At 39.6% G+C, this 17,057-nt stretch overlaps 1 protein-coding gene across 2 annotated transcripts; it reads right to left on the reverse strand.

The window, feature by feature from the left end:
* FH (fumarate hydratase) lies at positions 12-16,507 on the reverse strand. 2 transcript variants are annotated; one of them, XM_021386106.1, is made up of 10 exons: positions 16,326-16,507; positions 11,034-11,168; positions 10,168-10,278; positions 7,456-7,632; positions 6,302-6,484; positions 5,237-5,402; positions 3,108-3,311; positions 2,237-2,364; positions 818-971; positions 12-268 (listed from the first exon to the last, which is right to left on the reverse strand). In XM_021386106.1, exons 1-10 carry the CDS (start codon positions 16,446-16,448, stop codon positions 126-128), a joined length of 1,524 nt encoding a protein of 507 aa, XP_021241781.1. In that variant the 5' UTR covers positions 16,449-16,507; the 3' UTR covers positions 12-125. The 2 variants fall into 2 exon arrangements, with proteins under 2 accessions (XP_021241781.1, XP_021241782.1); XM_021386107.1 differs by lacking the exon at positions 16,326-16,507 and adding an exon at positions 13,325-14,440.

The raw sequence follows: 17,057 nt of genomic DNA on the forward strand, positions 1-17,057 counted from the left end.
GTGAAACAAAAGCGTATCATAGCTGTTTTATTTTATTTTTAAGTTAAGAACACTTTTTTGTGTTGTTTTTTTTTTTTTTGTCTGTTTGGTTGGTTGGTTTTTTGCAGGTGTTTCATTTTAAGACATTACTGAGGACCTAACATATCCTTAGGCTTCACCCACTGGTCAAACTGCTCTGATGTGAGGAATCCCAACTTTATAGCAGCTTCTTTTAACGTTGTCCCTTCTTTGTGTGCAGTTTTGGCGATCTTAGCTGCTTTATCATACCCTGTAGCAAACAAAGAGAAACCATGTAGCCATTTTCAGCTTCAGAAGATTTTTTTAGAGATGAGAAAAAAGTAAGACACTCTGTTTTTTGATGATTAATTTGCTAGGTGTTGCTATAACTATTTAATTTGCAGTAACTATGCACTAAATGTATCATACAAACTCCTTACTTAAAGCGGTCTTGATATAAGTCTTAAAGTCAGACTACACAAAAGTTTTATGTAACTTTCTCCTCTAAAAGAAAACCTAGTATTTCGGTGCTTCACTTTTTGTTAGTATCAGAAGTCAAATCAGGACGACAGGTGCACAAATTCTCTCAATCTCTTTTCTGTTCAGAATTCTTTAACGCGCTGTTTCGGTACTGCAAAAGCAAGACATACCTTTATCACCAATAACAGTAAAACTGGTGATGTTACAGGAAACTCACTTTTGGCCTGGCCCAGAACATCATTTCCTAACATTGTGATGATATAAATAATGTGTGCAAAATAATGTTACTGAAAAGTACATAAGTGTAATGTTTTGCGAAGTTTCTGAGCTTTGAACCTACCTATATGTGGATTAAGTGCTGTTACCAACATCAGAGATTCACTCATTAGTTTGTTGATCCTATCTGTATTGGCTTGGATTCCAACAACACAGTTGTCAGTGAAAGAAACACAAACATCTCCAAGAAGTCTTGCAGAGTTCAAAACATTCTTAATCTAAAAAAAAAAAAAGAAAAAAGAAAAAAATACCAACTATTGCATTCATACATTAGTAGCTCCACAATCGGGCACAGTTGTTCATAAGTGGTGTCCCTCTTTCCCCCAAATTTACTTCTTTAATTTGCAGTAAAATGGTACATAAAATAATGCACCCTCTTCCTGCTGCCAGCTAAGCTCAGTTACTCCCATTTAAAATAATTTTCTGAGAATCATTTCAGGGATGAACTCTTTCCTAGAGACCACAGTATGTAAAGATGTTTTGTTACAACAGTGCACAAATACCAAGTGAAAAATGAATGAAGGTATTTAATTCACAGTCACTCCTCCATCACCAGATACCAGTAAGAAAACATCTTATAATATAAAGTACAGCAATGTCTGGTATTAGCCCTCTGCTTTGACAATCCATAACATACCACTTATTTTTCCTTTTTTTTTATTTGTCTATCAGAATTAATGTTCTGCTTGTTACATCTCTTAGTTGTTCAATATGATTTATTGGAAGGTGTGGGGCAGGATGTAGTAGCTTCAAAACCAGGTGCTATATGCTTAGAAGTTTGTTCAGATGGGGGAAAAACTATTTCATTAATTTCTAACTAATTAAAAAAGCAGTATCAGCAAGTATAGGCAGTGTAGAAAAATAACATACGGCATCCTGCTTCCCCTGTGCCTCTTATCTCTAACAAAATGACAGAAATTCTACAGCTTTCCTTTTATTTCCATATAATATTAGCATATTTTCCACAAGTCACCTTCATTCTTTTTAAAACTATCATCCCTACCCTAACCTCTGCAGTATTACTTTATCTTACACACAGTTCTCCAATCTTCTGATGGGTTTTTTTGTTGTTGTTCTCTCAGTTCTCCCTTTTTTTTTCTTGGGTTTAATTAAAAAAAAAGTAGATAACACAAGGAAGAAAAAAAAATTATGACTTGGTCAGAAAACATCCAAATTTCAGTACCAGGTGATATGCAACATTCAATTAATTTGACAGTTTTAAATTAAATTCAGAGAAACAGCAGAATGAGCACACATATTTAAGATAAAAGCTTATCAGCATAAGATAGCTTCATGTAAAAAGACTGCTACTGTCCTGTCAGAATAACAATTACCATACAAAAGAATAACATCTTTTTGACATTTTATCAGATTGTCCAGTGCAGTGTACTGACCAAATATTCACTGAGTCTTTACCTAGTTATCTGACTGTACAAACGACAACTTCAGAAGTCCTAAATGTTTTACAACTTTTTGAACTTACCATCATGGGCTTAAAAACATTAAGCTCAAAGTGCCCATTGCTACCTCCTACAGTAACAGCAACGTGGTTTCCCATAACCTGGGCTGCCACCATGGTAACCGCTTCACACTGGGTAGGATTCACTTTTCCTAGTTGTGAAAAGGAGAGAAAAACGTTACCAAAGACTAAGGGAATCAATCAATCAATCATTTGTTCTCTCATTTACCAAATCACATTCACGAGAAGATACTTTGTAGGACATAACATTTTACTCGTTGTTTCTGTTCACCACAGAAAAAGAAATAATTTCCATAAATGATATTAAATTAACTATACTAATCTAGTCTTATTTATTCCCCATTCTCTGCAAAATGTAAAACCTTCAGTTACATTCTCTTCTCTTGAAAGAAAAATTTGCAGAATACAAAGTTTTAAAGAAGGCCACCCCCAACTGGCTGCTTTAGCAGCCTGCTGATTTTTTGAGAGCAGGATCAAATGGGCATGAACTAAGCAGCTGTTAATTACTACAGTCCTTAATAATCAAGAGATTGTTATCTGTCCTTACTCAAGCAGGTTAGCGTGTCTGGTAAATCGGTGCCAAATCTCAGTTAACTTAGGAAAAGTAGGACAAGCTTGTTAAAATTATTTTGTAACAAAATTAATACACTGCCTTGGCCAAGGAGAAAAATAAATACATACAGGTATTACTCTCCTTCATGTGCTTGCCAACACACAGTCGTGCAAGCAAGTATTTTTATGAACACAAATTTTGGTAAAATGTGACAGAAGAAAAACTTACAGAAGTGTTCAGTCACAAATTTACTGACATTAAAAGAGTTAGTAGTCCAAAGGAAAAGAAACAGAAAATTTTCCTCTGAATGCTTCTCTGTACCTGGCATGATACTGCTTCCTGGTTCATTTTCAGGCAGGATGAGTTCTCCCAGTCCAGAGCGAGGTCCAGATCCCAGGAAACGAATATCATTAGCTATTTTCATCAGGCTACATGCCACTGTGTTCATAGCTCCGCTGAGTTCGACTAGAGCATCATGAGCTGCAAGGGCTTCAAATTTATTGGGAGCAGTGACAAAGGGCAAGCCTGCACAGACAGTGGGAAATATGAAACCTATTAGGCACTTACATGAAGACGAAAACCAGATAACCAAACGCATAGTTAGCTTAACATAAAATTATGTTAGTAACACTAAGTTCATCTCTCTTCTATAGACCTTTCCTCAAAAATGTGTTTCCTAAACTGATTCAATTCAATACAAAAGGCACAATAGAAGTCATTAGAATTGAGAAGAATGTGAAATTTAAGCATTGACCCAAATTTGAGAAGCAGAGTTATGGATTTCAAGTTTCCATGCTGTATTGCATACTAAGCAACACAGCAATTTGCTTAGTATGCACGTCAATACTTTATAAATTTCAGTAATCTCTTGCAGGTTAGCCCAAATGCATCCATGTTCCCTTAATTCCTGTTAGACTCTTTAGACTCTCCATTTCAAGGATGCTTTCTTTCAGTTATAGAAACAGGGGTTTTTGCAGCACAGCACAGCCATTAGGACAAATAAGAAGTAATCACAATGGAATTAGCGACTTAAAGAAGAAGGATGCATCAAGCATTAGCACTGGAAGAGAAAAACAAGCCAGACGGAACATGCAAAAGCTCATTAAGACTTAGGATGCCTGAAACTGCTGGCAACAGCAAAAGCAGAGGAGCAATGGAAGCAACAGCTCTATTTATGTTAATTAAATCTGCAATCTGAGCGTAGGTTCTATAATCAAAAACATTTCTTCAGGATTCTGCCCTGCAAGTAAAGTCTCAGCAAAATTTTATTGGTGGTTGTGGACATCAAGTACAGATGCTGAATGTGGGCTCAACTTCTGCCCCACAGAATTACTGCTCAGAGCTTATTTTACCAGTTCAAACAACAAGAGGAGCATAATCTCATTTCCTAGAGGAAGAGCAGAATTCCTACTGTGTTTTGCAGTCCCTTCCAAACACTGCCTCCCATTCTATTTGTATGCATTTCTGCATTTCACAGATGCCAAGATCATTCCAAACTTTCCATTTTGTCTTTGCCAATGAATTTCCCATGTAAGAACATTTAAAAAGTCTGCTCTACTTGTTTTACACTTGTACAACCCTCACATGTGGCATACCTAATAAGTGTAAGATGGGCAACCCACAGCAGGGGGTTTGGAACTAGATGGTCTTTGAGGTCACTTCCAACCCAAACCATTCTGTGATTCTATGCCATAATTCTACGGGACAGCTTCCTACAACACTGATGGCTTCTCCAAGCACCAAAACAAGCCCTTTACTGCTTCTCAGCAGCTGTTGTTTACCACATCACTTCTTCCCTGACAGGGTACAAGAAAATCTTAACCTTCTACTAGACTGTGAAAAAGAGATCTATTAATACAAAAATACTGCTGATAAGCAGTTACAACATATTTAAGTGAAATACATATGCATTCATTTTGGGGGCATTTTTAAAACTATGACATAGAAGAACTGGTCTATAGATCAGAAAACTCAACGGCTCTGTAAGTTAAGTTTTAAGATCTATAAAGACAGCATCAGAAACCAGACAGCTAACTTCTACTCCTTCACATGAGATAAATCAGTGGTTTTGGGGAAGTTTGTTGTTTTTTTTTCCCTCTCTCCTCCCCCCCACCCCCTTTCTTTTGTGGCAAGTAATTGAAGATCAAGAGAGTCAGAGAAGCAGAGATCAGAAGTCCATGGCTGGGCTATTAATAGAAGTCTGAAACACTGTATGTCCCCAGTAAGCCTTATTCATTGCAGTCGCTCTCACTGCACTGAGTACTATTAGAAAAATACGCTGCATGAAAAATCTTAATTATAAGTCTTACTTAATACTGCATTAACAGAAAGCTTTTTATTAAAATATAATTTAAGAACTTGAAGGCATATGGAAACTAAACTTCTAGTTCAGATTTGACTATGTGTTACATATACTGCTTCACCGATAACTCTGAAATATCATTCCTCACCTGTCAGTTCAGCCACTTTAGCAGCAACTTTCTCAGCAAAGCCGATTCTTGTGTTTAATCCTGTGCCAACTGCAGTCCCACCAGCCGCCAGCTGATATACTCTTGGCATGGTTGACTCAATCCTAGCCACGCCGTATTTAATTTGTTGCACATATCCACTAAATTCCTGTAGAAGAATGAAGCATAAAAAGAAAAACACAGCAATAAGGAAGTAGAATTATTTGGATTTTTAACAGTACTCATTTACTGATGGCATTGAACCTCACCAAGATGCTAAAAGATGTTTCCATTAAGAGGGAAAACTTGCACGCTCACACAGCAGGGGCAACCTACACATAAAAGTCACCTAAGTATATAAAATGTGTATTACAATGCATCTTTCTCTTGCCTTTTATCTCATTTATGTACTTTGTAAAATCTGAATCCAACGTAAATCAGATTACATCAACAAAGACTCAAGGTGCAATTAGATAAATGGATCCTGGACTTCATTCACTTAATTTTAGTTAGTAAGAAGCCCACCTGTGCATTCTTGGGAAAAAAAGATACACAAATTTTACAGAGATTTTTTTATCAGTTCAGTTAAAGTTAATACCTTACCAAGTAAGGTAACCTAAGCCACACCTGACAACACAATAACTATGATTTCTCATACATATATGATCATGTATCATTCAGACTTTTATTCAAAACACTTTGTGGTTCTGTATGTTGTTGAAATCTCATTTCTGTAAACTTAGAGATTACAGCCTAAATCTACCTTGTTCCTCCTAATATCAGTATAATAGACATAAGTTTCGTTACTTGGTAATCAAACATCATTTTGAAATCATTTATATCTTACTGTCGTTAGATGTAAAACATATATGGAGAATATTAACAACACTTACACTGTAGTTATTAGAGAACAGCATGCAGCAGAACTCCAAAAAAAGATGGAAATACTCTGAGATTCAGCCAGTTGTCTAATTTATCTCACACTAATTTAGGTCTCCTCAAATTTGCCCATTTGCTCCAATATATTTACAACTTTTCTCCAAACAAATATGTATTTCTACTTTTTACCTGTCCAAGCGTAAGTGGAACAGCATCTTGTGTATGAGTGCGTCCTATTTTTATGATTTGGGAAAACTCTTTGGATTTTGCTTCTAGTGCGTTCTGTAGCTTCCTCAGTCCAGGTAACAACACCTCATTGACTTCCTGGGCAGCTGCGATATGCATTGCTGTTGGGAAAGTGTCATTTGAACTCTGTGAAGGAAGTTTCAGAAACTTATTTACAGGGTTTTCTCACCATAATACCTGTAAGATTTACATGCATGGCTTTATTCTCTTTATTTTATAAAGAAGAAATTGAGAACACAGTAAGCAACTTAGCAGTGTTCCACAAGCCACTCTGAAGAAATCATCAAATCTTCTGAACTCCAACCAAGCACCTCATTAATAAAATCTACTTCTTATAATTATATCCACAGAAAGCTAATATACCACTGGACAAGAGGAAAAAAAAACTGCTACAGTAGTTACAAAATACAGATAACAAATGGATTTGGGGTTTTAAAATTATAGCTGACTTCAAAAGGCCAAAATATTGATTTTGTAATGGTAATTCCATAGTTTCCAGGATTCTGAGTAAGCACAAAAGATCAGAGATACAATCAACTCGGTGGCTCAAACTTGAGCTAATCTGAAGAAAATTTTAAGAGCAAAATATAATAAACACATCTACAAAGATCTCTGGGTAAAAAAAAAATAATGAAATGGCTGTTTTGCTTGCCAATTACAGGACCTTAGCCACTTTATTATTCTTTCTACATGCTTTATGTAATGTATTTGGGAGATAAGAGCTACATGGATACAACCTCTAGAAACTGGATCTATATTTAACTGTTTTATAACTGCCTGCAGAAGTAGTGTTTGTCACCAGGCCATCTCTGCCCCACTATATCATGTACGAATTCATCTGTTGTAAATGAGCTGAGACCTTTTAATCTAAAAAGCTCATACTGATACTGACCAACTTTTCAAAGTCCATTTAATCTGAAAAACCTGAAACTTGGAAAATTGTTGCTGAAGCTGTAAACGCAACTATTTTTTCGATATATATATTTATATATATTCCATATTTTATATAAACATATACAAAAATAATCTAAACAGTGGCTGTAAGACAATTCACAATTCAAAAAAAATTAAAAGAAGTATAATATGAGTATAACTACCTGACTTTTATTAACATGATCATTTGGATGTACTGGGATTTTGCTCCCCAGTTTGCCTCCCAATATCTCAATGGCTCTATTGCTGATGACTTCGTTAACATTCATATTGGTTTGAGTTCCAGACCCAGTCTGCCACACCACCAGTGGAAAGTGATCATTTAATTTCCCTGCAGCTACCTGTAATGGAAAAACAAAAGATTTGTTCTACCAGAAGAAAAAGAAAAAAGCAGCATAAAATTGAGGATTTAATAACTATGATTCAAAGAGCTTTTCATTATGTTTATACACTCACAGAGATCATTAGATGATAGGTAGATTTACACTAGAATAATTAAGATGAGAGTTCAGTGTTGTTTATACCAAATATTAAAAGGGCAAAAAATGTTCGCTATGCTTTCTGAAGATGCTAAATTCTAAAACACAGAGAAATACATAACTTAATTTCCTTTTACTACAGTCACAGGAATAAAAGATTAAAACAAAGTCTTTTAGGTCATATCTTCTCTTTCCTGAAAATGGCAGATGATTTTATAGCTCCAAAAATATCCTTTATTTACCACATTTTAAAGCAATTCAGATTCTAATCTCCCTGGGTGAGAGCAAGAGTAGTAAGTGCTGGTTCTCCCTTCCATAGTTATTTCTTCCAGTTAATAACATCTCCCAGGGAAGGAAAATGTCTTAAGTAGCTTCTAAATCAGTACTTTAGGGTACTGATTCAGTGCTGTGTGTCTCCTTGAGTCACGATCATCCTCTGGGTGTCATTTTCTGACTGTTAATCTGGTTACAACTGTCTCATCACCATGGCTGCACTGCTTTCTCCTAGGAAATAAGCTCAACAGATGCACAGTTTCATAATAAACACTGATAAGAACTACATAACAATTTGAATTTGAGGCATTCAGAATGTCATTCCTGGTGGAAAATGATCTTCCAGAAGAGGCATTTTTGCCAAAAGTCAGCTGTCATGCACATGCAGTACATGGTATTTGTAAAACTGGACTCTGAAATTTCTCCGGAAATAAACTTCACATAAGGAAGATCCAGACATGTTACAGACACCTGCAGTCAATACATCAACAAAAAGAGTTGATAGATGGCTCTCACTATTAAACACCTTTTTCCCACAAGGCATGTTTTCCTAGGCATACACAGCTTTAAATTGAGAGGTGCCCAAAAAGGAGCCATGGCCATCCTTGCTATACCTGAACTATACTTAAATTTATTACAGACAAATGGAGCATATCAACAAGAGAATCACATTGTCCTAAAAAGATTCATATGTATTTGCAGATTGACTTGCAGATTACCCATGAAAAGAAGATCCTGATCAGCTACAGATGTCTATACCAACTTACACCTTCTGTTGGTAGGTTGTGACACTTGCCATCTCAAGTCAAGACAAAGCAACAAATATGAATATTCTCCTCTTTGATCCACATTTTTTTTGGACCCTGATGAACCTTTTACACATTTTGAGATTTTTCTAAGGATGTAATAATTTCAAAATCTGTGCTCATAAGTATCAGCCCCATGCATATCAACCTCAGAAAAGCTTAGAATGCAAAAGAAGAGATCCGCTGTCACAACTCTGAGGTTAGATCTCCATCTCCAGATTTTCAGCTTACAGCACAGTCCTCCCAGAATCATGCTTTTCAGGAAAAAGTCTTGCTAGATATTTCCTATTTTATACAGGGGCAGAGCGCTCACTTTCAAAAGCAACTTTGTTCTTTGCTGTATCTCTCTTTTTTTTTTCAGATATGTCACTGAGGAGGCATTTTTAAAAATGCAATAAGAAAGCCTCAAACAGATTTCAGAACTCACAAATCTAAAGCAAGGAGCCTTTAGCCACCAAAATCTCTAATCCACCTCTAAGTAGAAGAGACTGGCTATATTCTGCAGTTCTCCAAAGCTCTTGGGGCTTGAGACTCATGCTACTACAGATGGTAAAGAGAGGACACAGCTTCTGCACATACTGAAATATTTCAAAGCTTTTGAGGAAAAGAAAGGTCTGTAAAACAATTATTCCAGCTAAATATCTGTTTGTTTATCCAAAGCAGCACAAATAGTATTACCGTACCTTAGTTATCGCTCATTCACAACTGTGCATTTGGGTGGTATTTATCCTGAGAAAGTGGAGATATTTTTGTGTCTCATATCACCTCCTCTTTAGCTCTAAAAGTGATACTTAAAAAAGCACAGATTGACTAGCAGTCCTAAGTCTGAAGAGGAAACAGACCAGAAACAGAGAAACTATTCAGACTGCAGATGGTCATTAAGTTACAGGGATACAATTGCTTAACTGACTGGAGACTTCCAAAAAGCAAAAGTGTTGCTTAATGGCAAACTTCACATTAGGCGTATGAACCAAAATTCTCTTCTCTTCCTAGGCTTTTTTGAACTATTTATTTGATACAAGTCATCCCAAAGACACTATGCAAGTAATGAGTAACCCTAATAGCAAAGAAAAATTACATTCTGTTATTTGTAACATAAATACCAAAATGTGTTAGAGCATTGTACTCTATGTCCATAAATGTAAAACAAAGTAAAAGATTTCTGAGCCTGAAAAATAAAGCTTTCTAATGATAAATGATTTGCACTAACAATTCAAGAAATGCAAGACGTCTCTCCCAAGCCCTCAAACAGTATTCCCATGAGAAGCTAACCAAATATACAGTGACAGTTCTAGTATTTTCAGCAGTCCATTCCTACCTCATCTGCTGCCTTTACGATAGCATTAGCAATCTTTGGGTCGAGACCATAATCTTGATTTACTTCAGCTGCTGCTCTCTTCAAGATGCCAAAGGCCCTTATAACTTGAACCTGAGACACAAGAGTAAATTTAAACACGTAATCTTTTTTTCATGAAGAACACTTAGGAACACATAGCATGGGTTTAGATCTATTTCTAAATCAAACCCTTTCTGGTCTTAAACACAGCAACAGCCAACCAAGCAACCGAAGAGCAGTTCACGGCACATGATCTGTCCTCCCATTCTAGGTAACATTTATCCAAGCATTACAGAAAGCAATACATAACTCACCCTTTCTTTCCAAGTCCAGTTACGCTGTATATATCAAAATCAACTACATGTATTAAAATGAACAGAAAAGAAGAACTAGATTTCTTTCTAAAATAGAATTTTGAAGGCAGATTGGCTTATGTTTCAGTACATTCAAAAACAGAGAATGACACAGTCTATGTACACTCATGCTTTAATCACATCTACAGGTGAAAAAGCAATTTATCAACCTACTACACTTAAGTACCCTCAATACACTTAAATACTTTCTACACTTAAATATCTTCAACAACAAACTACGTAACACGACAGTAAAAGTCATTCAAATTATTCCATCCATAGCCATTGGTCTTCAGAAAAATGAAAGACCTCTATTCATCCTGCTTTTTTTTGAAAAATAACAACACAATAAAAAGCAATACCTCACCATGAAAATTCTAATTTCAATGAAAATTCAAAGGTGACCGTATTCCCAGGAAGAGATTAAGAAAAGGTATTCACTCGTCCAAAAACATACTTGAAGAGAATAAATGGACACAGGCTTGAGTTACTTACTGGCATCCTTTCCGAAACACCTCCAATCTTGAAGTTCATCGTAGATCTTACAGTCTGAGCACCATAGTATTTGTCACTTGGGACCTTCAGTTCACCAAAGGTATCATATTCTATCCTAAAAGACTCTTGAGTGGACTGTGGGAAAGGAAAAAATGTATGTTTCAAACACCAGTAAACAGCATCTTCTTCTTCAAAGGAGAGACAACTGAGGAAAAAAATGTGCAAGAAGAGGAAAAAATGGTAATAAAGACACACAGCTAGTCTGAAGTATTTTTCTAATTTTATCTACAAGCTTTTGACATGCTTCTAGTCTGAATACCTGTCTTGCTACAAGAGTCATAACTACAAATACTACGCAGCCTAGCAGACCCACTGGTGACAGGCAGCACTAAGAGTCTTCAGACTTTAGCTGCTCACTGCATAAAACATATCATCTCGATGAAAGACACGTTATTTTGAAGAACTGGTAACTCATTTTACAATATAGAGAATGGCTGTGTTGTTAGAGCTAAACTTAAGAACTAACATGGTTCACACGACATCCATCCAGGCAACATAAGAGAAACTATTTGAAATCCACACTGCACTTGGGACTGAATTTAAATACTGGAAGGGAGCAAGTGAGTGATTCACTACTAAGCTACTGACTGTGAGTTCTCACCTTAAGCCCAAGAACATACACTACTGTGTATGCACAGTTTTGAGTGCCATAATACAAAAACGACATAATAGTATTGGTGAGCATCCAAAGGAGAGCTAGAAAAACGGTGAAGGGTCTAGAGAGGAAGACATGTGAGGAGCGGCTGAGATCCCTGGGTTTGCTCAGCTCAGAGCAGAGGAGCTGAGGGGAGGCCTCATGGCAGATGCAGCGGAGGGGCAGCGCTGAGCTCTGCCCTCTGGTGACAGTGACAGGACCAGAGGTAACGGCATGGAGCTGTGTCAAGGGAAGGTCGGGTGGGGGTTAGAGAAAGGTTCTGCACCAGAGGGCAGTGGGCATGAACAAGCTGTCCAGGGCAGTGGGCACAGCCCCAAGCTGCTGGAGTTCAAGGAGCGTCTGGTCAATGCTCTCAGGCATAGGGTTTGAATTTGGGGTGGTCCTGTGTGAAGCCAGGAGCTGGACTCAATGACCATTATGTGTCCCCTCCAAATCAGGATATTCTGTGATTCTGCAACCAGAGTAGTTGTACAACATGAAGAAACTGTATCTAAGTATATTTTGTGCAATATTTATATAAAACAGTACTTACATATCACATATACACGTAGCATGCATTATTACCTAACATAGTCAAAAGTAAATTAAGTTTAGGTGATGTACACCAACAGAAAAGTAAAGCCTTTTAAAAAAAAAAAAACACAAAAAAACACACACGATAACAACAACAAACCACAAGACATTCACTTATGACAACATGATCACATCCGTATACTGCTCCACAGGTTATAGGACTGGAAAGGAAGCAAGTAAAAGCAGTTTACTCTTTCTCTCCCCACACTTCTGTCAGCAAAGCCCCAATTTGCTACGAGAAGGATGTTCACCCTTCCCCACAAGAAGAAGTTACCTTCTTACAGAGTCCTCAGGATGGGGAAAAAGACTATTTGAATTCTTAATCATAGATGGAGAAAAACAATCCCAGCTTCATAGTAGTACGTACACAATGATGGGCCGTGGCCTAACAATGACCACCAATTGTGTGTCCCTGGGATAGTATCAAGCATCAGTCAATGCAATGTGGGGAAAGAAGTAAATCAAATGTTGGGACCTATTAAAAGGAGAGGTGTTATCATGGTTCATTTACATTTTGAATACTAGCTGTAGATTTGGTTTTCTCAGAAACAGCTCAAAGAAAGGCAGTAAGACTGCTCAAAGTGGGGGTACAGCTTTTATAAGCCTGACTTTGTAGTTCAGAAAGAGACAACTTGGGGGCTGAAGGAAAAACAAGATCAGTAAATCATTGCTAGAATGGCAGCAGGTACTAGCTGCTCACTGTCTCTTCCAGTACAAGAAACATGAGCCAGAACATTAGGGTAGCAGGAGGCAGGTTCAAGGTAAGCAGAAGGAAGCATTTTTTCACACATGGCGCAGACTGACAGAACTACTTGCCAACTGACGTTGTGGATGCAAGAAGTTTGCAAGTGTTCAGGAAAGACAAGATAAGCATTCATAAAAAAAGATCTGAACTGGGTTACTACACAGAGAAACCACAGACTTGGGAAATTCCTTGATTTGAAAATGAGAAGTCTGTGTAAGTGAAAGAAGAAAGTATCGTATATGTTTGCACAGTTCTTACTCTCCCCTAGGTGTCCACTGCTGAAGCCACACTGTTTCTCTCCTTGATCAGTTTTACTTGCTCCTTACTTTGTGGGTCTTGGACTTCTTGGAGAGGAGCCCAGCTGAGTTTGTGCAGAACACCCCCTCCAGCAGCAGCAACTCTCCAGCAGTCTGTCCATGTCTACACCAACGCAGGTGGCAAGATGCAGGTGGGAGTATTCCAGTATTTTACTGTCCTGAGCAGTGCTCCCAGCCAGATGGAGAGGCTCCGCAGTTGGATACACCAGTAACCATGCAGCAGAGACACCGGTCCCACTTGCTCAGGGCTCTCTTGCAGTGCAGACGTCGTGCGTGACCAAGAAGAAAATGTAGCCCAGCCCACATACAGCAAAGGTTAGCTCTTGTATTGCTGTCCTGTTCCCCACAACTTGCTTTTGACCTTCCCACAGACACTGACCCCACAGAAAGACTACACGGAGCACAGGTCAATATGCCTTTTTGACAGTCCTCAAACCTCTCTATTTTCATCATGTAATGTTCACATACATGCTAAAGAAAAACACATCACAGGTATCCACCAGTCTACTGGTCTCTAAAATCCCTGCTTTTGGTAAATGGACACTTTCCCATAGAGATGGATAAACAGAACCAGTTCAATTCCATGCCCAGCTCTTAATAGGGTCAGTGGTTCAATCATAGAAAGCATCCATGCTTAAACCCCGTGAAGAAGTTAAATGGCCTGCAACCTTTCAGACAAAAAGAGCTAGCAGTTGCACAACTGATTCCTCACACTTACATAATTACAGGGTCAACAATGGTGAAACAAAGACAAATAGGAGCCAGGAGAGATCAGTACCCCAGTACAAATACCTTTTAACAGTGAAACTCTGATATTGAAGAAGTTACTTTCCTGGCAAATTACACATTACACATCTTCACAGACTCCAGAGAAATTAACAGGGTTGTGAGCTGCTTCAAGCTCAATGTCATTTGCTGATTAGTAACGACAGGTAACTGAAAAATAGTTGGTTTTTTTTCATCCATATGAACTAAACTAGTTTCTCAACCCTATTAACTAAACTAAACTCTATTAGCTATCTATATAGAATACTCAAGAACTAACGATGATTAGCATTGTATGTCTTAAATAAAGGTAAAAAAAAAAAAAAAAAAGGCAAACTAGACCAAACAAATCTGTACAAAAGAACACATGGGCACCAGTTTCTGATACTCCTCCAGGCATTAATCAGGGTTAACCTCCTATGTGGCACCACAGAAATCAATGCAAACGCCTTGGAGGCTTCAGCATGACTGACTAACATAATGTCTTGCAGAACTCGCTGTCTGCACATTTCTGTGAAAAAGAAGTTTCCCCACTCCTTAGTTGGGCTTCACCATCTCGACTGCCTTTGTGAGTTGAGGGTCCCTGTTCCCTTACACCCAGAGTGGTTCTTGACAAGGCGTGCTCTGCCTCTATCAAATCCCAAGCACCCATAGTCCAAAGCTTACAGGGTTAGGCAAACATAACTGTCCTTCTGCCTTGCTGCAGGGTACTGATCAGCTAGGACGGATTGCACCATCACACACCAGAAAAACTCAAACAGAACTGCTTCCATAACGCTTCCTGTGGAAAATTATATTCCGAATAGAGATGTAGCAACTTTTGGATGTAAGTATTTCAGTTCAAAGAATTGTTATTTTAGCATGTCAGAAACAGTCCTTAAAAACTGGCAGAAAATGGAACTTTTACTCAACTGCTCTCCTTTACAGTATCAGTTGAGACCCAAATTCCGCTATTTACTCTTCAGGAACAGCTTGTGCAACTTAGCTTGGAGTTAAGGCAATGCAATAGCTATACTATAGGGCCACATACACACCTAATTGTATCTAACATAAATTGCTCCAAAACTAAGTCTAACTGCCAACAAAATCTCTGCAAACTGTAAGAAGTGTGAGCTTTGGTTTGTTATTTCCCCCTGCCCCTATTTAAATACCAAATGGTACATTTTTGGAAGTCCTCTTGGAAATAAAAACACACAAAGTTTTCCCATAAAAATTTGAGGGTGGTTTAAACTCTGAATCCTTGGAAGGACGTTTTGCTCTAACTTCTCCCGTTATCTAAGCTCAAGCAATTAATAACACCTACGTGCAGCATGGGTCGTATTCCTGACCAGCAAAGATCACAGTACTGCACTTCTCACCAGACTGCTGTCTTGCGTAGGTATCGGGCCTTCAGCAAGCACATGAAGGCCACCATCTAAAACATACATGCCACAGAATCACAGAATGGTTTGGGTTGGAAGGGACCTTTAAGATCACCTAGTTCCAACCCCCCTGCTAAACAATGTTTGTTACTTATATATATTAACTCAATTATACACCTTTTACATGGCCCAATACAACTCCTCTTCACTCAGTGCAGCCCAGGCAAGTGAAAAAGGTTGGACACCCATACTCTATAATGTTCTCCTTCAGCTTCAGAGTCCCTTATGGAATAGCATTTCTGTTCCCACACTGAACCACACACAACAAAGCAGCCCCCCTCATATTTCAGCCCAACAGCCAACGGGCAGTCCTTAAAAAAATAATTCAGGAGGTCTTTCTGAGATCACAGACCGGTCTCGGGGGCAGCCCACAAGCCTTTCCGGATTATTCTAGAAGTAGTTCCGCACGCCAGAGCTGTGCCACAGCAGCTCGCTGCCAGGCTCGGGCAGCTCCGGGCCCCGCTCGTATTAAATCCCGTCCCCTGCGGGCGCTAAAGATAACAACCAGTCTGTGCAGCGCGGGCGCTGGGCCTCCGCAGGCCGCGCGCTGCAGGCGGCGAACAGCGAGGCGAGCCCAGGACCGCGGCCGGCGCCACACTCCCACCGCGAGCAGCGCCGCGGCTGAACGCCCGGCCCGGCGCCCCCAGGCAGCCCGCGGCCGGCGGAGGGTCGCGAGAGCCGAGAGGGCGGAGCCGCGGAGAGGACGGCTGGCCCCGGTAGAGGTCACGACGCACCCCGGCCCGGCCCGGTGCTCACCATGGCGGCGCGCAGCGGGGCCCAGCGGACGGCGTTGGCGGCGGCTGTGCCGGTGGAGGGCTGCTGCGCCAGGAGCCCCGTGCAGCGGCCCAGGCGGCGGAAGGCGCGGAGTGAGCGGTGCATGGTGACGGCGGGGGGAGAGAACGCCGTGGGCGGAGGAGCGAGCGGACCGCCCCGGATGGGCGTCAGGGTGGAGGGCTGCCATCGGCACGCAGGCTGCCGCCGGCCAATCGGCTGCTGCGGGACTCCGGCAGGAAAACGGTGCTTCCTTCCACCTTAAAGGCAGCACCAGGCGGCTGGACGTCTCCTACACAGCAGCGAAGTCCAGATATGATTCCTTTCTTCTTCCTGCTCAAGCAAGTGCAGTAGTACTCCACGCTTTATCAGAGACGGTGAGAAAAGAGAGAGGTGAGGAAACACACACCCAGAACAAGCCACAGAGTTCCAGAAGATTAATGAGAGTCCCAGAGTTTCAGAAGTTCCAGACACCATAGAATCACGAAGGTTGAAAAAGACCTTCAAGATGATTTAAGTCCATCCCCACCATGCCCACCAACCACCTCCCTCTCCATGCCACCTCTACATGTTCCTTGAACAGCTCCAGGGACAGTGACTCCACTGTTGGCCTGTCCTAGTCTTTCTGAGAAGAATTTTTTTCCTAAAAGCCAACTTAAAATAGTGAATACAGCTATTAACTTCTACTTAAACACAACTAAAAGTGTCTTGTTTCCT

This window comes from Numida meleagris, chromosome 2 (assembly GCF_002078875.1).
Source record: "Numida meleagris isolate 19003 breed g44 Domestic line chromosome 2, NumMel1.0, whole genome shotgun sequence".
Taxonomy (NCBI): domain Eukaryota; kingdom Metazoa; phylum Chordata; class Aves; order Galliformes; family Numididae; genus Numida; species Numida meleagris.

Excerpts from the sequence above, each read along its gene's own strand:
- FH (XM_021386106.1), bottom strand. The coding sequence starts at position 16,448 with ATGCACCGCTCACTCCGCGCCTTCCGCCGCCTGGGCCGCTGCACGGGG. Across the intron at positions 11,169-16,325 it reads CCCCGCTGCGCGCCGCCATG|TCCACTCAAGAGTCTTTTAG; the intron begins GTGAGCACCGGG and ends CCTTTCCCACAG. Across the intron at positions 7,633-10,167 it reads TCGTAAAGGCAGCAGATGAG|GTAGCTGCAGGGAAATTAAA; the intron begins GTAGGAATGGAC and ends TTTCCATTACAG.